At 37.3% G+C, this 24,068-nt stretch overlaps 1 protein-coding gene and 1 pseudogene across 1 annotated transcript in view; both read right to left on the minus strand.

The window, feature by feature from the left end:
- The window catches only part of LOC149251730 (vacuolar ATP synthase subunit H family protein), a 292,411-nt gene that overhangs the window by 61,314 nt on the left and 207,029 nt on the right, over positions 1-24,068 (minus strand). The window contains exons 9-11 of the mRNA XM_089459551.1: positions 21,489-21,614; positions 21,248-21,373; positions 20,940-21,119 (exon numbers count right to left, since the gene is read on the minus strand). Of these exons, the coding sequence (XP_089315677.1) occupies positions 20,940-21,119; positions 21,248-21,373; positions 21,489-21,614 (432 nt within the window). The remainder of the gene's footprint in view (positions 1-20,939; positions 21,120-21,247; positions 21,374-21,488; positions 21,615-24,068) is intronic.
- The window catches only part of LOC149251731 (uncharacterized), a 32,006-nt pseudogene continuing 31,141 nt past the window's right edge, over positions 23,204-24,068 (minus strand).

Consider the following 24,068-nt stretch of genomic DNA (forward strand, 5'->3'; position numbering starts at 1 on the left):
GAAAAATGCGAATATATTACAAGACAAAGAAAAAGATGAGACACATTTTCATCCATATGCTTTGAGGACAAAGCATTTTTAAAGGGGAAGGCAAGGTTATGAACATGACTATGGAATACTACAAATAATAAATAATAATGATAAATAATTATGAAAGGGCGTGTCAAAAGACATGACTCCTTACAAAAGGGCACTCCCACCTAATATTTGAACGAGACCCATCATTTTATTCGACCATATCGCTTTTGTATTCAAATATTTATCCTATGATGGATATTCTCATATTCCAGATATTATGAATATATTTGTGTGTGGACGAACTTTGTTCGTCACACAGAGGAGTTGAACAATCAATACCACCAACATCAAGGTACATAAAGGGATTCATGTTCTTGATTAAATTCCAATCACATACCCTCATACCTGATAGATTTCAATGAAAATGTCACGATGCTAATGAAACAAGTTCTTGCTAGTGGCAAGAAAGGGGCTTTAAATGTAGGATTTGTTCTAATTTTACCCAAGGGCTTTGAAATTCTACTTTCTCCAATGAAGTCCAATAAGGTTGGAACCACTCTCAAACATCTTGAAGCAATTAATGGTAATGTTGAAAACTTAAGTAAAAAGAGATATTTTTATTTTAAGACTTTATCCTTACCATTGATATCCAACATTGCTAGGATTGAGTTAGGTTTTTGTTTAGATTTAGAGTTTATGAGCGGAAGGGCCAATTTTAAGGCCAAGGGGGTTCTTTTGGGAGGGAAACAACCCTTAGTTTCCTCCAAAACCACCTAAAAAGTTGCCACTCTGGGTCCCAAAATCCCCCCCACATGTGAGATATAATTGGCCCGATTTGGAGTAAAATCAGCCAATTTAGACCACGATTCCCAAACCACATTTTTCTACCAGATCATTGGCTAAAGGTTGATGATCGGTCGATTTGACCGATTACTGATTCAAACTGGATGGTTTTGAAAATTATGATCCATACACCCACTCTTAGATATATTTGGGTGAGCTATATTTAAGATGGGTATCCATAAACTAGCTCCTAGTTGTATTTGAGTTGAGTAGGGTATCCATAAATCCACTATCAACATTCAAGCTTTCCCAGTGAAATTCAAGTTGGGCATGCATAAACCCGCACACTTTTTTATATTGACCATGATCAACTCTATCCAATTGCGTATCCATAAAACCAATAACATCTATATTTCATCAATCTTGTCTCTACCCATTGTCTAGCTTAAGGGGGTGTGTCAAGAATGGCATAATCTTCATGTGTGGTTACAATGGACTCCTTATTATATCATTAATGCATGTGTTTAAGGCCAACTTATATTCATTTGTTGTTGTACTAGGTTATGGTTCAGCCCAACCTTGACATGTGTATAAATACACACTGAAATATTATTTGTAATTCGTCACCAGAAGCTATTGCTCTCTCTAAAAGTGTTTAAGACCACAGATAACATATGTTATCATGCCCTCCTGTTGTCTTGGTGTGATCTTTGTGCTTGGTTATATCTCTATATTCCCCTTATGGTCTCTTACTAGCACAACTTTGTTGGAGCAGGGAGCAGGAATGAGAACAAGAGTGAAAAGCGCAATTTTCAAAAGATTCCAAGAGCATAGGGTTTCGAGAGCATTTTGTATATAATATATATTTTGATGCATACATATTCCAATAACACATGTAGAATGTCAAATAAACTGCAGAAAACATGAAAATATACATTTAACTATTGGATTAGTGATGATCATTAAAGCATCAACAATTTAGTACATGTATAACATCAATCATCTTGTAGTTATAAGTTATAACATTGTCATCAAATGATCAATCAACAACCACAACACCAAACTTCAAGTTTCAACATATAAAATTCATCATCAATAAATTGTAATAGATAATAGTAACCATGAAATGAAATAGGGCATCGCATTCAATAGTTCAAAGGTAGGTTCAAACTTAAAATTTCAAACTAGAATTGTCAATGTTTACAAAATAAGTTGTAATAGAGACAAAGCACTAATTATAAATGAAAAGAGATCTTGTACCTACTAAGCTTTCTTCTTGCCATGAGGAACTTCTAATTTCTTTTCTTGTGATCTATAAACAAGAGGAGCAGTTGGAAGTATTAGTGGAACATGACGAACAATTGCATGGCCTCCACATAACATTGGATGCTATGAAGATAAATGCAAAATTGTTGAATATGGAAACCTATAAGTGGATGGGGGTGGCATGTCTGCTCCATGAATATGATCATCATCGTGATCACCCAAAAGTTCAACTTCTAAACACTCTAAAACCATGGCTCCATCCTCCAAATTAGTCTCCTCTAGATTATTATCCTAACTAATATCTCTTTTATAATTATCATTCTAAATCTCTATTCAATCATAATAATGGAAAAAAAAACTCAAGTTGTAGTGCACATAAACCAAGTTTTATATCCGATCTACATTCAAGTTGTTTAACTTTACATTATGGATGAAGCTATAGGTGCTCCAACACCACTCTGCAGAAGAAGTGTTAACCACTTGAGAAATCGCCTTCACTTCCAATTATATAGATATGTGTAGAGGAACCATATATGTACCATCATTCAATAGAACTCAACCTATCTCGATCTTTGATTGCATGCAAGTTACTAAAGATTCCATGTTCATTAATATGACTTGCTCAATTCGCTTCATACTTGAGCACACTCCTTTTCCTCAAATACCAACTTGTTTAATGCCATCATATACCCATTTTTAACCTCTAGGTTTGTGTGGGGTTTTCTCCTAACCCCACCCACAGGTGTTGGTTGGGCCAACCAAGATGGAACATTCAAATTATCCCACCTTTGGAACACATGTATATGGATACGAACATACAAAATCGCATCCCTCAATTGAACAATGTCTTTGATTTAGCCTAGCATGTTGTCCATTTTCTCATACACCTCCCCAATCACCAGTTGATTTGTATCTAGAAACCGAATCACACTATAAATGGGTTCATGACCTGCAGAATATATCTGACCTGTTGAGAAAACTGGCCATCAAACATCATGTCCTCCACCTCTTGAAATTCATGTCTGTTAGATGCAGATACATCCCGTCTTTCAAATTGTGCCAGGAATCACTTGAGACCATACCAACCAATGTTTCTCTCACCTTCAGAAGGTGCCTAAATATGAGATAATAAAATTAGAAAATTTACTCTTTGCAATCTTTAGTAACTTCAACTTGGAGTGATTGTGAGAAATGAAGTGGGCTGTGGTATGATTGGTAGTAAATTTTAGCATCTTCTTCCTTCTCTTGTACAAAGCATCATCCATCTATAATCATGGTCCTTTATTTTAACAATATCATGCACGAAAAGGTTCATTGTGTGAACCAAACACCTTGACCAAAACATATTGGGGCACCTATCCTCAATGATTGCTCCTCCTGCCTTACAATTAGCATCATTACCGATGATGACTTGAATGACATTGTAAGGCCCAATCTCTTGAATGGTTTTAATTAAGGCTTTTGCAATATTAATATCGGTATTGTAGTGATCTGAGTAGTCATGGGATGAAAGGAAGACCGCACCACTAGTAGGCACACCAAGAACATTCATCAATGGCTTGCCCATAGCATCTGTCCAACCATCTGATACAATTGATACCCCACAACCATTCCAAGAATTTGTAAATTTTCCTAGGCACCATGGATTTTGCCTCTTTCCCTGGTAACTCCCACAGTTCTAGCTTTGTCATACTCGAGCCTCCGTATCCTTTAGGGGCACCATTGATGGCTTGTACCATTTCATGCTAATAGGCCCATAGGGTGAGCAAAGAACATTGAATGATACAACACATGCATAGAGAAAACTAAAAATTTTTGCATCCAAATCACCCCTACAACCTTGGTCAAAGAAATTTGACATTGTTCTACGCATTGAATGTGAATATGAGAATGCACTAGCATGGAGGGAATGAAGATCGACTAGTGAACATTGTTTTTGAATTCTCGTGTTCAACCCTTGATTTTTTGGATTTGTTTTGTGTTGCTTCCTCTTCCCTCTTATATTTGATTTTGTCGTCTGGTGGCAATTTCACACAAGCTTTGAATCATATAGTCTTACCTTCATCCCATGGCATAATCCCATATATAGATTTCTCACATGGGTATAGGAACCTATGTAAGTAGTATGACAATGGGGGCATACAAATTTTGTGGTTCCACCACTTTTACCTCCCCCAAGTCTTGTCACATACTTCCACAAGGGTGTTAAGATCTCTTTGGGTTTGTTTTGCATCATCACTATCACTTTCATTCTCTTCATCCCCTTCCATTTCTTCCTCCTCTCCATGGTATGTGTTGTCCACTTCTATCTCTTCATCACTATCATGAGTATTTCGACGGCCTTCGGCTCCCAACGTCACTACCATAATAAGAAATGGAGCCAAAAATATATATCAAACTAACATACCCATCACGTTTGTTGAATCTTGATAATAACTTGTTGCCTACAATAGAATGATGAAGGCCAAATGGGATAGAGTAGGTGAATAGATCATTCAAATATTAGCATAATATTCTAGTTTAAAACACATGAATGAAAACATAAGAAAATAATTTAAAGAATTTAAAAAAAACAATAACGAGTTATAAAGCCTACCTCTTTAGCTCTCCAATGGTGGTTGAATCTCCCTTTCAAGCTCTTCAATCCCTTCAAAGCTCTTCAATCTCCTCAAGAACTAGCAAAAGCCCTCTCAAAACCCTCCTAACAAAGATGAGTGAAATGAGAAATAGAATAAGAGAAACATGGACTTCATATTTTAATCCTCACAAACCCTAGCCATGCATTTTGAACCCATTAGGAATCTTAACCCAGTTCCCAAACTCCAATTGTGTTGCTAAAATCACCTAATCATGTGTGAGCATTGAGGGAGCAACAAGCGAGATCCCGAGAGCATTTAGGAAGCACTCCTGAAATGGGCATGGAGCGAAAGTTTATGAAGGGAATTGCACTCACTAAAAATGCTCCATACGGCAATGCACTTTGGGAGCAAGGGCAAGGTTCACTCCCCCATAGCATAGCTCTACCAAACCAATGGTTCAACTCTAGCGCATTTGCTCACTTTTTATCAAGCAATGTTTCTTCCTTTTATTTCATGTTTAAGGTTTACTGGTGGTTCCATTCAATCTTCTTCCTTACTTGTGATTTCAACAAAAAACTCCTTATGTTGTTTCCCTACTAAACATGTTACACATACTTCTTCCTCCTTTTAAGTATATTGTAGACCTTCAACCATTTTTAACCTACTTAGAAAGGATGGATAATAAAATCCTAAATGCAAATATGTTGATGTCAAGTTAGATTGATATCTACATTGTCAATCAACACCTATTAATCTCTCATTACGACATCTTATGAATCCATCACTACCACATTCTATGAATCTATCATTGCCATATCCTAGAATCTTTACAGGTAGTGTTACTCCACTCTTGAATAAATAACTTTCCCACTCCTCTTGTTCGTCATTGTGCACTTGCTTGTTGTGAAAAAGACTTCAATATGTGGACTTTGTTCTCCAATTTGGCTGAAAAAGCACAATTTTCTAAATTAAATTAGGGATGTTAAGAAGATTTTCTACTACAATCTTCTTACCAATTATTAATTGTACTATACATTTCAATGCCCTTCTACCAAATGAACCCTACCATCACCTAAAACAAATGGCTTTGTCCTGAACCTAGTCCACACAAAGGAAACAAATAAATGCTTCCAATACATCATATGGTGAGATGCATAAGTCAAAAAACTAGTTGATTGTCTCTAGCACAGAAACATTCTTCCACTGGCCAATACTTTTGAGAACCTGAAACTCTTGTTTTTCGTTTTTTGTTTTTTGTTCTGCAAAATATGCCTTATATTTACAAAAACCATAAAAAACAAGACCAAAGGGTGTATATAATGGTGATCAAATCCTCTTCCTCCAAGCAAAAAGAGAAGAAAAAAATTCAAAATACTCATATGGGTCCAAATAGCAAACCTATATTTTCAAAAGAGCTCCTTGGCCAGAAGTTGATGGTGTACCCATCCTACCACATCAAACAAAAAGAAGACAAGGAGCTAACCTCATGTGCAAAAACAACGATACCCCTAATTTTCCACTAAGCAAATAAATCTGAGTCTTCAAATAATGTTAAATCCATAGTGATCCGAAGCGGACCTTAGAGCAAAAATCATCAAATAAAGCCAACTACTAACAAACACTATCTAAAGCACCCCAGAACCTCCAACATTGCTTGGCAAACTAACACTCTCAAAAGAGGTGCTTCACTATACTGACCACTAAAAAACAAGGTAGAGGCCATCAAAAATCCCTCTCTTAGCTAGCCTGTCCTTGGATGGAACCCCTTGATAAATCACTAGCCATCTAAGTCACATGACACAAGGACACGAGACACGGAGGACACGTAAATACGAGTATTCAATACGAAACGCAGCGACCTGGAAATAGGACACAGGGGACACGTTTTATATATATTTAATAAATATATAAATATATACCAAAATATAGTTTTTTATCCATATTAAATTGCAGGTTGCAGCGTATCTAATCAAATTAAAATATAATTACTTCTCAAAGTTCATAGTTCACTTTAAAAAAATAAATAGAATCAAAATTTACTATTTAGAAATTAGAACATGATATGCTTGGTCTTGATTCTTGAATATTCAATGTTCATTGTTCATGTACAACTTACAAGCACATAAGAAAATAACTAAAGTCTAATCCTATTGATTTCCTCTGCCCCTCTTGCGAGAAAATGCCACAGCTCTCCCTTTCCCTCTAGATGTAGATGCTGGTGCTGGTGGAGTTGGCAGTGGAGTTTGCTATGCTCTAGAAGCTGAAGAACTAGAAGTAGGAGCTATCGAAGGTAGACCACATCCTCTACTGGTGGCAGGGGTAGCCCGGGCAGGTGGTGTTACCTGGAAACATTGCAATCTCCCAATCCTGAAATCCTGAAAAACTGATAAGTCTGCTGCTTTTTGAATGAAATCTAAAATTCTATTTTCTCCATATGAAATCCAATGAGGCCGGAACCACTCTCAAACATCCTGAGTCATTTCATGGTAATGTTAAAAATTTAAGTAAAAGGATGAAAATGAAGATTAAGGAGAATGTCACTTTTACTTTAAGAATTTAACATTACCATGAATAGCATATCAATACTAGGGCCTAGACTTGATCATTAAGCTGCCCCACTCAAAAATTATTTGTTTCTTTCAAAAGAAATTGCAGCTTATGCCAAATTCAGGACACGACGGAAACCGACGAATACGTATTCCATTTTACAGGACACGATAAAAACTGTATTCGACACGTATTAGGGCCGTTTTCATGTCCAATACGTAAAATACGGGACACAGGACCCTGGAGGATGTGTCCTGTGACTTAGCTAGCCATGCAAAAATTGTCATCTTTTAAGAAAGTCAATACAACCATACCTTGTGTGAACAAAGAATCCATCTACCCTTTGAATTCTTGGCAAGCCAATTGACCATTTTGGACCATGGTTAACGAATACCTCTAATGAAGAATAAGATACAAACGATGGGAGTCATATTGCTAAATTGGTTGACCAAAGCACAATGCCAACGTCTCCAACATGGCCCAAGCATTCTAATGTTCAATTTAAATACCTCAACCTCTGGGATAAGCCCTCGTAACTCTGTAATCAAAGGATGATGATAAGCAATGAGACCATACTCTTGAGCAAGAGCATGCCAATCCTTCCAAGAATGAGAGACAAAATCCCACAAATCACCCCAGAGAAAGATGACCTTCCTACTCAATATGAAAGACTAAATGCGAGACAACTCCACCACAAATGAATCCTAAACCCTCCAACTCCAAATGGGATGACAAGCTAAATGCTAACCGACCTCACAACCCTCCCACTACTAACAAACCAAACTTGCAACCACCTTCGAAGTCGCCCAAATGCTTTTAAATCTAGACACCTAAAAGAGGAAGAGACAAGAGGATATCGTAAAGTCCAAAAGCCCCTCTGACTCTACCTAAATGGTGCACAAAGCACCCAATGTTGAAACAAGATCTACTAATGACTTGAACCCTCAAAACAATGCACCAACTAATTGGCTGCCAAAATGCACCCTGGGTGGCAACATCAACCAAACCAAGCATGATGCATAGATCCCATGGAACCAAGGGCAAGCCCTAATCTCCACCATACTTGGACCACAAATAAGCTCTCAAAATCTATGCAAACCATTGGAACTAGATCCTACTAGAAAACCAACAAGACAATATAAATTTGAAGCTTAAGGAATACAACCAACAACAATTAGCTTACTTGCGAAGGGGAGATCCTTATGAAGCCAAATATGATGCTTGCTTTGCAACCTCTGGAAACACCACTCCCACATGGAAATTGGTAACAAATGAACTCCAGAGTGAATCCCCAAATTGTGAGCAATAACGCTAGGCCAAATATAAAACCAAGAAACAAGGAACCAATCTAAGGGTGCATCCAAACCTACTTACCAAGAGTCAGTTTTATGAGCACTAACTATGGCACTCAAGGCAAAGCAAAATGTGTCTAGATAAACAAGGGCCCCATCAACAAATGCATTTTCCACTCTAAGAGGTGAAATTCATTTGCAAAGTGATAGTTAACCATTTGGGAGAAGAATATTACAAATTTGACAAGAAATATGAGCAACATCCAACAAGTAACCCATAGAATCTAGCATCAAGACATATAAATATGGGGCCAAGGGACATCCCTAATTAAAGAACGATGCAAAGAGATTTGAGGAAACAAGGTCTTGTTGATGGATACAAACATTGAAGCATTGGTAAATTCATTGTTCACCATGGCAATACATCGAGGGCCAAATCCCAAGCAAATCAACTCAATCATGTGCATTGTCAAAATCAATTTTCAATATTAGAGATTGTTGCCCAGTCTCCCCTTGCCCATTCCATATGTTGGAATTTGGGTAGCTCAAAGGGTATTTTCGAGTGGTGAAAACCCGCCAAAAGTTAGTTGGTTGGGCATTTTACCCAAAGTTGGGGTTTTGGACCCAAAGTTGTGGGTTTGGGACCTAAGTCATTAATTCTTTATTCTAATTTATTGTTAAGACGTTGAGTGGTTAAAACCCTAAAGAACCTAGGGTTTCCCATATAACCCAAAGCAAAAGTACAAACAGAAGGCTAATGGAGAGGCCTAATCACAAGCTTGAGGACTTTGAGCTTGTGGATATAGGAGGCTAGTGTGACCTAGTTGCAATTAAGGAGAAGTCGCAATTAGCATGAGAAGAGGTTGAGTAGAAGTGACTTGTGCTCAAGGACAATGATTAAGGCTTTATTTTGCAGGTCGAGATCTAAAGATAGGATTTGAGGCTAGTTAGAAGATATTTTGAGTGAATACAACCCTAGGGTACGAGCTGCAAGCCTAAAGGACTAGGCCAAGTTGTGTCCAAGGCTAAGAAAGTGTGAACAAGACAAAATGAGGTGCCATAAGGTTGTCTGTAGATAAGCCGCAAATTGGAAGGCTAATCAAGGGCTAACAAAGGCTTCTAAGAGGATTGGTTTATTGTTATAAGGCAAAGCGTGGGCTATAGGGCTAATACAAGCCAGGCCAAGGGTCAGATCCAATGAACAGAAGGCAGAACTGTGCTAAGAAAGGTGGTTGAGGTCTGTATCAGACTAAACGTATGTTTGTCATGGTATATTAGGGTTGGACGTAGGGTTTGGACTGAGTAAGAAGGTGGCCTTAGGAAGACAGTAAGATAGTCAATCATCTTTGGAAGAGGTTCGAGTACCCTCAGGCCTAATAAGGCTAGTAGAAGGTGGTTTGAAACAGTATACATCCAACCTTGAGGTTTGATCAACGTATGAAGCAAAGAGAAGAAGATTGTTAGGTCAAAGGAAGGACCCAACAAAAAGCTTGATGTTGATAATATAGTGGACAAAAGGAAGTGCCCCTCTATGAGCAACATGTAGATAGAGGACAAAGGAATGTTTCTTTGTGTGTGACTTTGGACGCAAAGGATGGTTAGGCACATCAAGGGCAATGAGGACAGAAAGGGTTGGAGGCAAAGGACTGCTATAACATGTATGTCAAGCTATTTTGTTCTTGTTGTGATGGGAAAATTGAGGGTTTGAAGGATCAAGCCTCAAGCCCTAGATTTTGTATACTATTAGTTGTATCAGGGTTTATGAAGGGCCATGATCCCTGGTACAGGAGCCCTAATGTTTTCTTATCGATAGACTAATGAGAAACCTATGTACTTTATTGATTTCACTGTTGCTATATTTTTGTTGTGCTAAGTTGCTAATTAAGGGTTCCTAGTGTGTTTATGTGCTAAGATCAGTCATATACCAGATCGAGGGCCTATGAAAAATTCAAAACCATAGCTTCCCAAGCAGAAACCATAGTGTTAAGAATAAATCTCCCTTTGAACAAATTTTGTATGCTCCTAATGAATGACATACTTTCCCACTAAGCAGATGCGTAATGCCAAATCCGTGGCCATAATTTTATAAGCAACAATGAGCAGTTTGCCTTCTTTCCCACCTAGAAAACACCTTCTAGTGAACAAATACTATAATTCAACACTATGGATGCCCCCCTAGAGTGTACTTTTCACCTCCAACAATGATGTTTGTCGCCTGATAATGTCCCTCTACCAGCGAAAATCCCCCATCTCTATAGCTTCCTTGGCAAATTCTCCTTGCTAACCAAAATCCCAATGAAATTATTCCTTTGTTTTCCTTATCTATCTATCTTTCCTTACCTCACTTCAACTTTCACCCAACTCAAAAACTGACTCCAATCACCAATTTGTGCTTCCCAAATATGTATCTCGTGGTTCATAGTACACCACATGTATAAGGCAATTACGGGGTTGATTCTTTTTCAATTTAATAGTTCCTAGTTTCTACCTCAAAACACCAAAAGACATTTTATCATACATCCTATATGCTTATGTTCGCTCAACACACTACATTGTCATCAACTATTAAATGACTTTCCAGCATATCAAAAATGTTTCCTTTCACATTGTAGTGCCCCGCCAGTGAATCTCTACTATAACTAACTCAAATTTAACGATCTTGGCTTTCCTAGCCAATGATTACAAAAATATTATGTATTATCAAACTTGCTAATTCTCTCCAACTAAAGTCTGTAAATTGTTAATTCCTCTTGTTGTAAATTGTTCCCCATGAACTCTTTGCCACCAAAAATAACTATCCCTTCCGAACCAAATCCCTATGTCATGTACGAACGACTCTTGGATCTATCAAACCTATAAACTACAACCTTTGTTGTTGTCAAATTCACCAATTATCGAGGGAGGACGGAGCGGGAGGGCTCATTTGGCCCCGATGAAAAAATTCTCTCAATTCGCTTGGGGACTTGGAATTGCCACCAATAACCAAGCGGAATTCCTAGCATTATGGAAGCATCTGGAGATTGCCAAGGACTGTAAAATCTTCAAAATAAATGGCTTTGGGGATTCGATGCTCGTCATCTGATAGTTTACAAAGGCTAAGAAAGCCATTAACAGCGAGTACGGCCTTAAGTCAAAGAATTATTGCTTTAATTTCACAGTTTGAGCAAGTGAATTTTTACCATGTGTTTAGACATATCAAAAATGTTTCCTTTCATGTTGTAGTGCTCCGCCAGTGAATCTCTACTATAACTAACTCAAATTTAATGAACTTGGCTTTCTTTGCCAATAGTTACAAAAATATTATGTATTATCAAACTTCCTAATTCTCTCAAACTAAAGTCTATAAATTGTTAATTCCTCTTGTTGTAAATTGTTCTCCATGAACTCTTTGCCACCAAAAATGACTATCCCTTCCAAACCAAATCCCTATATCATGTACAAACGACTCTTGGATCTATCAAACCTACAAACTGCAACCTTTGTTGTTGCCAATTCACCAATTATCGAGGGAGGACGGAGCAGGAGGGCTCATATTTGGCCCCAATGAAAAAATGGTCTCTCAATTCGCTTGGGGACTTGGAATTGCCACCAATAACCAAGCAGAATTCCTAGCCTTATGGAAGCATCTGGAGATTGCCAAGGACTGTAAAATCCTCAAAATAAATGGCTTTGGGGATTCGATGCTTGTCATCTGATAGTTTACAAAGGCTAAGAAAGCCATTAATAGCGAGTTTGCAGCCTTAAGTCAAAGAATTATTGCTTTAATTTCACATTTTGAGCAAGTGAATTTTTACCATGTGTTTAGACACCTAAATTTAGAGGTCGACAAGCTAGACAAAAAGGGTGCCACCATGAATCAAGGAGAAATGGATTTAAATCAGAGACGAGACTTCTTGCCAATCCCTTGATATGCAAAGCACTCGAATTAAAAATTTGACATCGAGGGAGTGAGCTCTCCGCTTCCTTCTCTATTCCCAAAAAAATTTGTGGATGTCGAAGAACAAACAAAATTCATTAGTGGCTTTTCGGGCCCCGCGCCATTTCTTTTCTCGGTTGACCCTCCCTTATCTCTGGTCCTAGATAATCAATTATCATCCCAATTGTCTTTTAGCGATGTACAAGTGGCCAGCTTCTCTGGCATCAATTCTTAATGAAAGTCTTGTCCATGTAATTAGCATGATGCTTGGATCATTGCAGTTTCAGTGGACCAAGGTGTTCAGTGCAATTTGCTACAGAATGAAGTTAATTCCTCCATCCTGTAGCATTCCTTTGACATCGCTCCTCTGCACTGGTGAATTATCTATGGAGAATTAGGTCTTCTCGTTGCAGGATGGCTCGTGCCAGAGCTTGGGTCTCCTTTATATATTAATCCTTTCGGGCCTTCGGTTCTCATCATGGGATATTGATGATGTTCTTTGTGCCTTGGCTCAACATTCTACCTCCCATCTAACTCGCTGGATTGAGACTGTCAAAGTATTTATTTTTGCTCTGCTTTGCAAAATTGTGAGCTTTCAACCCAAAATGGTAGGCAATTCGATTCCTCAAGGGAACATCGAGACTGCAGTTGTGATCGACAGGTTGTTGGATACCTCTCAAGCTCTACTCATTTCTATCCATAGGCTTGAAGACATGGTAGAGCGGCAAAAGTGTTCTTTTCAGCTCTTTCTGGAGGCCAAATTGCTTGCCCACCACACCGAAAAGGAGGACTCTTTGGACGACCTAAAGGAAGGAATCCATCTTCTTAGGACTCGGGTGGTTGCGTTGGAAATTTCCATATTTACTACAACAAGAGCAACTCTTGGGGCTCCTATAGATCGTAAAAAGATTCATCACCCTAGAGGGCCCGATGAGGGTGGTTGCAGCACTGGGTGATTCTTGTCTCATACTTTGGTGACTTTTTCGATATGGGGTCAGTTCCAGTCACTTTTACTTATAAACTATGTTATTTTGTAAATGTAAACTTTTGCTTTGGTCTTTTTGCAGAATATATAGTAGTTTTCTTTTTTGTTTGAATTGGTTTGCCATATCAAGGGTTAGTTTACTATGATGAAGAAATGTTTTATGTAACAAACACCAAATGTATGGGTTTTAGGCCCTCTCCCAGCTTTTATTAATATAAATATCCCTACTCATTTCATTTAAAAAAAAAAAATCAATTATCATTGACATCAACCTTCCAACATGTTGCCTATGGATAATTTCTTGCTAACATTTGCCGATTATCATTCTCTTTCTACAAGATTTGCACTTTCAACAGACTACTCATGTTTCCCACTAAAATTTTCTACCTCGACAATTTTCCATGTTAGAATTAGTCTATACATTACTTCTTATTGGACTTGAATTTATCTTGTTAACCTTAGCACACTACCAATGCATATCAATGTTGTTCACCTACCACAGTATTTGTTTAATCTCCTATATACCTTATTTCACTCACATTAGCCTCCAAACTTGTAAACCTTCCTATCAAAAGTCAATCTGGACCAATGTTATCAAAACCAAACTAGTCAACGCCCTGAGCAGGGAACCAATCCAAAACTAGAAAAAACCTCACTGAAAAATAGATCAACCAAAAAATACATAAATTATTCAAATTTTAAAGAAAAGCATATATATTCATGTGCATCCATATGAATCGAAACCATACACAAATATGCAAATGTTCACATTTATATAGCAAAACCAAACTAGCACTTAGTGCAATACCCCTTTGAATGAAAAATACATCAACAAAGAGGCTCTAAACGGCTTCTAACGTCAAAAAAAAAAAAAAAAAAAAAAAAAATATATATATATATATATATATATATATATATATATATTGCTACAACAAATACCTACACATCATCAAAATCATTGCCTATATTGGGATCTTCATTACAAATATCACCCTCTAAGCATTAAAATAAGATAGAAAAAAGATTAACATGTCAAATTGAGATTTTGTTTGAGTGATAGGTACCTTTTTACCAGGGCCATGATAGACAACTTCAACAATCAACGCCACTAATGACAAGGTACATAGAGGGCTTGGTGGTCTTGATTAAATGTTAGTTCCATACCCTCATACACAAAAAAATCCAATGGAAACGTTGCAATTCTCCAAATCCTAAAATCTTAAAGACCATTAAGTATGTTGGATTTTGAGTGGGATTTAAAGTTATATTTTCTCCATATGAAATCCAATGAGGTTGGAAGTTTGGAACCACTCTCAAACATCGTAAAGCAATTAATGGTAATGTTAAAAACTTAAGTTGTCTTTCATTTTCATCCTTTTACTTTAAGAATTTAACATTACCACTAAGTTGCACAAAATGAGAAAACAGGTACGAGTTTCTGAAACGGGCATGGGTACGAAACATGAACCCTCCAAATTTTGGAAACAAGGAAACACGATATATATATATATATATATATATATATATATATATATAGGACATTTAAGAAATGTTATTTGCAATCATAAAGCTTACATGGTACATTACAATTTCTTACATTTAAAGTTTAAACATTATGATTAAATTTACATCACATTTACTCATGAATGATCACAGAATGAAAATAGCAATATCAGAATATCCAAAATCAACCTTTATTATATATCCAAATCTCAAAATCAGCCTTTATTATATATATGAGGCTACAAGTACAATAAAGACTCTGTGGTTGCAAGTACTATAAAGACAAAAGACTAATTATCATCATCATAATCCTCATCAAAAATAGAAGCAAAAGCATACTCAACAGTGGATGGTGGTGCTGAAGAAGATGATGGGCCAATTCCAATTCCAGGTTGGACCTCAATATTCAGGGCAACAAGAGAGAGAACCAAATCAGGACTTTCAAGATCCACATCCCATTCTTTAAAAGGACCATTGCTATATTCTGGACCCCTATAAGATGCAAGGCAAAGGTTCGAGTGCACATAAACAAGATCCTCTGCCTTCTGTGAGCCCAACCTATTGCGCTTCACAGAATGAATAAAACCATAGGTGCTCCAATTCCTTTCTGCTGATGAAGAGTTTGCCACTTGTGAAAGAACACGAATGGCAAGGTTTTGCAAATGTACACTATTTGCTCCATGACAAATCCACCACCTAACTGGATTCATAGTGTTTTGCTCTTCCAAAGCTGATATATTTGAATAATCATCTAATCCTGCAGTAAAACTGGCAAATTCTTCCTTTACCTCCCTATGTAGATGAGATGAAAATATCCTCATAAGGGCTTTTTTCACCCCATTAGCCACCTCTCTATCCTTATGGGGTGCCTTCCTCTTCCCATTGCTTTGAGCAATAAGCTCCTCATCATAAAATTTGGAGTTCAAGGCATGTGCTAAAGTGTGCAATGGAGTGTTGAAATTGTTCCACCTATCAACAATAATTTAAGAGACTAAATCAGCAAAATGATCATCAACAAACAAAAGTTGTGGAGACTCTTGAGAAATGATTTCCATAATTTTCTCAACCATGGAATCCATGCCATCATATACCACTCCTAAGAAAGGTTGGTCAGTGTCAACATTCCGAAGAAGCTCAAATTCAGGGGTTGTTAACTTTAGCAAGAAATCTATCTTGCTCCACATATCCTCATCAAGGTACAATCTACGCACCATATATCCCCACTTTGAATCTGCTTGTCTCCACTCAACCCAAAGTTGACTCACCACCATAGAAACTAATGCTTTCTTAACCTCAACAAGGCGGCGCAACATCAAGAAGTTTGAGGCATGTCTTGTCTCAACAACTTTTAACAACTCCAATTTGGAGTACTCTCAAAATATTGTCTGAGATTGGTGGTGGTTGGTGATCAATTTAACAATCTCCCTTGCTTCCCCTGTGATTTCCTTTATCCATGGAACTTTGTTGTCGATCTCCTCTAAGATCAAATTCAGATTATGGACAATGCAGGGTGTCCAAAAGATGTGGTCATACCTCCCCTCAATAATTAAACTTGCAACTTTGCAAACTAGTGCATTATCCGTGACAACTTGCACCACCCTATTAGGCCCTATTTGTTCAATAGATTTTATAATAACATCAGCCATAAATTGTGCATCTTTTACCTCTCCTGAGTAGTCTTCTATCTTTAAAAGCATTGCTCCTTTGGGGGAAGTGGCAATGATATTTATCAATCGTCTGTGTCTTGTATCTGTCCATCCATCTGAGACTATGGTAACCCGAGAGCTACTCCAGAAAGAACGAATTGGTGATAAGATATTCTCCACAAGCTCCTTCTCATTTTTAGAAGTTGAGCTCTGACTTTCTCATAGTTGGGCCCCTTGTACCCTTGAGGAGCTTTATTAATTGCCCTTATCATATCTTGCCAATAAGGAGAGCGAACAACATTGAATGGGATACGACATGCATAGATGCACCTAACCACTATGGAATCAATTTCTTCTCTCGCTTGCACATTCACCAATTTAGCAATTCTGCTATCCTGAACTGAAGCGGATGCCCCTCTAGTATTTTTGGATGGTGGTTGTTCACGCTGTTGAGTGGCACTGGCTCTCCTCTTCCTTGCTTCAACTACAATCTTTGGCTCAATGTTAGGTGGAGCTTGAGGAGTAGCTTGACTAAGCTTATCATGCCTTCTTTTAATTCCATCTGCCTCATCTTACTCTCTTTGATATTCCCTCCTTGCCAATGGGTGTGTTGTTTTTGTGCAACCTGCAATCCCCTGTCCTCCTCCATGCAAAAGATGTGCTTTCACTCTTGGGTAGGAGTTGTTGTACGAATTACTGCAAAAATTACATCACCATTCCCATGAGCCACCACCTCCCACATTTTTTAAGCTTTTGAACATGCCTCCAAAGAGGATAATATTCAGCCCTTGGGTTGGACCTGGGGCTTGAACTTGCAGTTGCACCTTGGTTGGAAGCCATTGCTGCAAAAAAAAAAAAAAAAATCAAAAAACAAATCTGTAAAGAAAAAATGTTTTTCATATATTTGGAAGCATAAATCCTCAAAAAATTGAAGAAATAGTAGGAAAAAATGAAGAAAATGAATGTTTCTTACCCAAATTAATTTTCTGTGGCTGAAGCTACCCCAAAATGCTAGAAAATACAAGAGAAATATGGATCTAGCTGAGCCAAAAACCAAGAATGGCGTAGCCGACAACTCTGCACTCCAAATATGTTGTTGAAATCTCTTTCTCTTGCTGCTGAAATCTCCTTTGCTCACTATTGAAAATGCCTTACCTGAAACCACTGGTTTCTTCCTCTTTTCTCCTTGCTAAAATAGTTTGTCTCCAAGTGAAACAACTTGCTCAATGAGGCAAGAGTTTTTTTATAACTTGAGAGAGGCATCTAGAAGCATCTACAAGATATTTTATTCGCCCAATCAAATATTAAAAACAAAAAAACAAAAAAATAAAGGAAAGGCCTGGAAAATCATTTCTGGTTGTACTAGCCACGTTTCCCCAACATAAAACATTCCCATACGACCGGAAACAAGTTTCCAGGCCGTATCGTACGCGTTTCAACGTTTTCGTTTTGGTTCCTGCCTAAAACACCCTTGGGGGCAACGTTTCCTACAACATAGCATTACCATTAATTACGTAGCATTGGCAGGGCCCTAGGATTGAATATTAAGTTGCCCCACTTCTAGATTGTTGTTTTTTTTAAGATTTGCATTCATAGGGAATTTGGTTCCATTGTACAAAACCAGCGAGTTACATACCAAATTGGCTGGTTCGATGAAAAAAGGTTGATTCAGTACCAAACCAGCCTTTTCCAGTTTTGTGCCACCAGTCGAACCTGTTTAGACATCAAAATGGTTGGACCGGTCGATTCCGCCAATTCCAACACAATTCTAATAAGGTTGCTATTAGTTTGCCTCTTGCTAATGAGAAGTTATTAGTTATAGGCAGTGATCGGCCGATTAAATCAGTGATTTTTCATTTTGAAAAAATTGCGATTTAGTCCCGATTTTTTCAAAAAAGCGCGATTTTTTGGGAAAAAAATCTTACTTTTGTATTTTTTATTTTTTTTTTATTTTGCCGATATTTTGCCGATTTTTTCCAATTTCAGAGCCTCGCCGATTTAATTCCAATCGCGATTTTCACAACATTGGTTATAGGCTAAGTTACAGGAAATGCGGATCCCTGTTTCTGATACGTAAATGGATACGATTCTTGTCCGAAACGCTATAAAAACGTTTTTGTGTTGTTTCAAAAAATCAGAAACTTTAGATTTGGAATTGAATACGTTTCCAAGGGATTTAAATTTTTTGTCCGGAAACAGATCCACAAAAATTGTGATCAAAATCCACCCTTAAAATGTTAAAAAGCTTGAAAATTTGTATAGCCATAAATAAATAATAAAAATGTAGAAATCAGATTTGCAAATAAACTCACTATAAAGTTATAAACAGAGTCTCAAAGTCTTTTCTAAATCTTTAGAAACAACGACACTCCCTATATTTATCAAGGATTCTTACTAAGAAAAAGATAGATGTTCAAAAATTCAAATAAAAGGGTTTGATGAATGTCTTCGTAAGGAGATTTATTTGAGCGATTAATTTTCATTTTGGTTAAGGTTTTGTTAATTGTCATTGATTTTGCTCTTGATTTCATAAATCCCTCCAATATAACAAATCTTCTCTAGCCAATCTTGTGCCTGCATATAGTCATGAGACCAAGCTGACATTGAGAAGATTGAAATGTTCAAATAGGTCTTGATGGAATATCCCAATGATCCCATGGACCTTTTAATTGTCGTGCAAGGAAGATAATATCATCTGCCATGCATGACATGTTCTTTGAAGGAGTTGGACCCGAAAGCACAAAGGTTGTGGCATTTCTGATTACATTATTAATGATGATGATAATATGTTGAATGTTATAATAATAACTAATGATGATGACAATGTTTATGCTGAATTGATGATGATGATTTGCTTATGTTGAATTCATGACGATGACTATGCATTTTTAGATATAGAGTCTAGATTTTAAAAGATGAATGATAATATGAAATATATATATATATCCATGTCATTTCCTTGCCTTACTGTATCCTGATATTTTGAAAATTTGTCATATCCGTTTCAAACCCTGTATCGGTATCCATTTCAGTGCAACTTAGGTTATAGGCGACCCAAAATTAGTGATCATGCTGATGAAGGGAAGAACAAGGACATGTTAATGGATATTGATCTTATTAATGATTGTAGAGACCTAGTTCAAAAACATGAAGATGGTTAGTCATTCACTTACATAAGAAAGCTTAATATATTAGATAAGCCTAATTTTATGCTAATATAGGAGCTACATGAGATCAACTAAAAATTGATGTAAAGTGGTCCCTCATAGGAATTATGAGTTCTAGTTGGAGACTTTGAGTAAGGCCATTGAGCATGGAGTGTATACAGTTTGCAGATTCATCACTTTTCCAATGCCTACATGGTCCATGGAAAATACCACCCCAATTAGGTAGTATTATCTCACTTATTATTTGTGGTGGCAATTGTATATATCTTTTGAAGTGATTATTGAAACAATGTTGTCAATGACATCCAATAATTATCCTGCATCAATGGAGATAAAATGCATCTATAGTTTAACAAGGTTATAACATTATGCCAAATTAAGTAAGGTTAAGGAACGACATACAAACTGCAACTTAATAAGCTCAGCATATGTGATTTGGAGAAGTTTGCAGCACCATTATACAGTTGCAGGAATGATGATTTTGATGATAGTGTCCAAAAGGGTCATATTATGAATAAGGATGAAGATTTAAACCATCAGTTTGACCAGACAGAGAAGAAATCTGCAGGAAATTATTTGGTTGGGCCTTGGCTAAATCAAAAGAAGAGTAGGAAGAACCTGGTCAATTTAGGAACAGGAAAAATATATTTATTATTGCAAAGGAAATGCTTGATGAGGTGAAAGAAATCACGGGGGTTGAGGGGGCGCAAAGATTTCTGTGACTTGTATGGGTTAGTCATGGTTTTACAGCATAACACAGTCAAGTTAGTTTCTAATGTTGGATATTTTGCCAAAGAACAACACAAGTTTGAGGTTGGTTAAAAACAAGGCCATGGTTGAGGATGGTAATGTGTGTTTGATGAGGATCACAGCAAAATTGGACTAAGTGAATGATTCTTTTAAGGCAATGGTAGCACCCTTTAAGGTGTTGAACTTTGAATGAGTGATATAACGAGAGATAATAGAATGACAGAAGGTTTTATCTGTCCATAAACCCTAGCCATGAATTGTGAGGCCTTCCCTTGGGCCCCACATGCAAAAGACTTCCAAAATTGTGAAAATCCATGGGAGTGTGTTCTGGGATTACTTCAGGGGCATTTTGGGAGTGTTTTAGGGGCGTGCTTCTGGGAGTACAGTCCCAGGAGATCTTTCCACAGAAGCAGGGAGCAAGATTTAAAGCCATAGAACACATTCTGAGAACAAAGCAAGGGGGGCTCCCATGCAACCATGAACATACCTGAAAGTCATTATCTTCAAATTTATTGATATTTTCACGCCAGAATGCTGGATCCTTATGCATTGGCGACCAATCAAGATTTCCAAGAAGAACTTCCTGTTTATACTTGTCAAAAGAACTTAGCCTTTTAATACTATCTTTCAATCCTTCTTCCAGAGAATTCAGTGCTTCTACTAGATCCTGTAAGAAAATATGGAGAAAATGATTAGCGTTTCAAGATCTTCAAAGAAATTAGCCATATATAGCTCCAAAAGAATTTTAAATACTATTAAGCTTATGGCCACAGTAAAGAAAAACTGATTTCTCACCTCATCACTCCAGGCTTGGGATTTTAAGTTTTGCACAATTTGTGGCAACCCAAGATCCACCATCTCACTTGCAAATGTCCCTTTGAAAAGCAAGTTTTTCAGTGTTAAAACAGCAACTCTGACGACCTAGGAGCATTCACCAAAAGACGGAAACAAATTAGAGGTTCATGTATACAAAATATCTAATTCAATCTCAAATATAACACACATAGAGATAATACTACAAACGAATTGGTAATACCTTTTCCTTTGTGGAACACTTAACAACCTCCACCAGACGAGGTAAAATGCGAGTAGCAGCAAGGGCATCCACAGCAGCATCATAATATGAAAGAAGCCATATGCAGAGAGAGGTCTCATAAAGAAGCTGCAAGATAAAGTCAAAAGTCATACTTCATTTCCTCTATGAAAATTTTCATTTTGCAGTAAAAATTTCACTTTGAAAAAGGTATGTTACAAGGGAAAATATATCGCATTTATCTAAACAGAGTAAAAAATTATCTGGCAAAATGCAGACGATTTTAAGGTTTCCATCTAAACTATAAATACTCTCGCATTTGGTGCTCCTGTCACCAGATTACCACTTTGTTTCCAACTGTAGTATATTTTGCTGTATTTCACTTCATTTGGTAGTTAGCTTGAGGATACCAAATGAAGAAACATCTTATTCTAAATTCAATGGCTATTTTCATGCATTCATAGAAATTAGAATAATTAATTTTCTTCTCTTTCTGCCAAAAGACAAACAGTATCATGAGATATACCACACAGATTGGGACAATCAAAATCTAGCATAACAGTCAACATTTCTCAGAACGGTAAGACAAATTGTGATAGGTGTATCAAAGCCTGATATTACATAGCTATCCCTTGCGTGTTGTTAAAAGTGCATAGTTACATAGACAAAATCAGTTTAGTTTTAAAGAATAATTGCTTACAAGAACATCAAAAATACTTTAGACAGAAGTTTTAGCCAAGTCCAAAGAGAATCATAATAATTAATCAAAGTTAAATAAGCCCAAATTATGCATTGAGCATTCTTTCTTGATGTTTGTATCTCAAGCAGGTACCTCTGCACTGTTGAAGAATGTAACTAGTGTCGGTCTTCATAATTGTATTTGTCAAAAGAAAATAATTATTGAAGCATGGGTTTCATGCTCTTTCATTTATTTTCTATGTAATAGCCTCCATTGAAGGCTTCTAGGTTTTGTCATGAGTCAAAAGAGTCATTTTCATACTTAATAGACCCTTCTTGGGCTTTTGTATCATGTAAAGAAATTTTTTTTTAGTCAAAATAGTCATTTTGTCCCTCCTGTTGACACCTAATCATTGGGATTGGGTGAATATATGTAAAATAGTGTAAACAATAAATAAGGAGAATAGGAATATGAAGAGACATTGGAAGGTGAAGCCCAAGAGTCTCTCCCTCCATGTATATATCCATGAGCAATCTTAATGCAAAATACAATTCGCATTGTGGAGTTACCTCCTAGCCTGACATGGTACCAGAGCCAACTCCCAAATTAGTTTATGTGTTGTAACTCCTGTCAGTTCTCTGCCATATTATGTTCATGCATTCCTTGCCATATTTTCTGCAAGATTTTGTGCATTCATATTCCTCAACGCTGCAGAGAATATCCACTATGAGTATTTTTTTTGTGAAGGCTAAGGTTTTGTATTTGATATAGTTTACATTATGGTTGTATTTGAGTGTAACCGGTGGCTTGGAGTATGGTGCTACTGCACTCTTCCTCGACATTTACACCTCATACAGTGATACCATAACTCATAATCTGCCCGCCCATATATTACATACCGCAAACATTGTATGCTCCTCTCCAATTGCTCTTGTGTTATACCTCAAGCAATATCTACTCTCGCAGCGAATTGTACACCGTCGACCCCTCTCACCGTCAATGGCACGCTTCTCACCTACATAGTCGGCACTCTTCTCACCTACACAGTCGGCTCTGCTCTGGTCCCTCTCCCACTCCGGTTTCCTCCAATCGCTCCTGGCATAATGCTCCTCCCACCGGTCGACTCCAATACCAATTCACATCTCCACCGCCTCCTCCCACTACGCAACAGTTTCCTCCATGCAGCACTCCCTACCACCCTCCATATCAACACTGCCAATCCACCCTCCAATACGTTGTCATATGCACCGACAGTTATAACGCATACCTGCATATCATTACACAGTCCACGTTCATATACACCTTTTATTTTCAAAGAAATGAACTCGGTCTCTTTCATTTGTTCTGTATTTGCAATTAAATGAAGTGGGTCTCTTACATATACACCTCCTCCATATACAACCTTCCCCACATACAACCTCCCCCAAGTAACAATTCCCCAAAGTAATACCTTTGTTCTATATATCAAAGTGCAATTCTTTGACAATTTTTACACCATAACTGCATTTTTTTCCACCAGAAGTACAATTTTTTTATATATTGGCAGCAAAGTACATTTTTAAATGCATTCATTGATATCTATTGTTGGAGTAGTTCTCTCTGGAAAAGAGAACTATCCTGAATGGTCACGGAAGATAAAACACACTCTCATTTTCAATGAGTTGTGGAAAGGAGTTTGTGTAGGAGAAAGAGATAATGAACCTGCGAAGCCCACCTCGGATAAGGAGATCGCCATTTGGGAAAACAAGTACAGCAAGGCCTGTGCCTTGATTGCAGCATCTGTAAATGAAGAGGTGAGTCGCCATATTTCACCATTTTCAAATGCTTTTGAAGCCTTACAGAAGTTGAAGGAACTCTATGACTCACACTCTGAACTTGAAGTTGTCAAATCGATGATTAAATTG

Source organism: Pinus tabuliformis, chromosome 7 (assembly GCF_031772625.1).
Source record: "Pinus tabuliformis cultivar Carrire ecotype Pingquan chromosome 7, CPIR1, whole genome shotgun sequence".
Lineage (NCBI taxonomy): Eukaryota > Viridiplantae > Streptophyta > Pinopsida > Pinales > Pinaceae > Pinus > Pinus tabuliformis.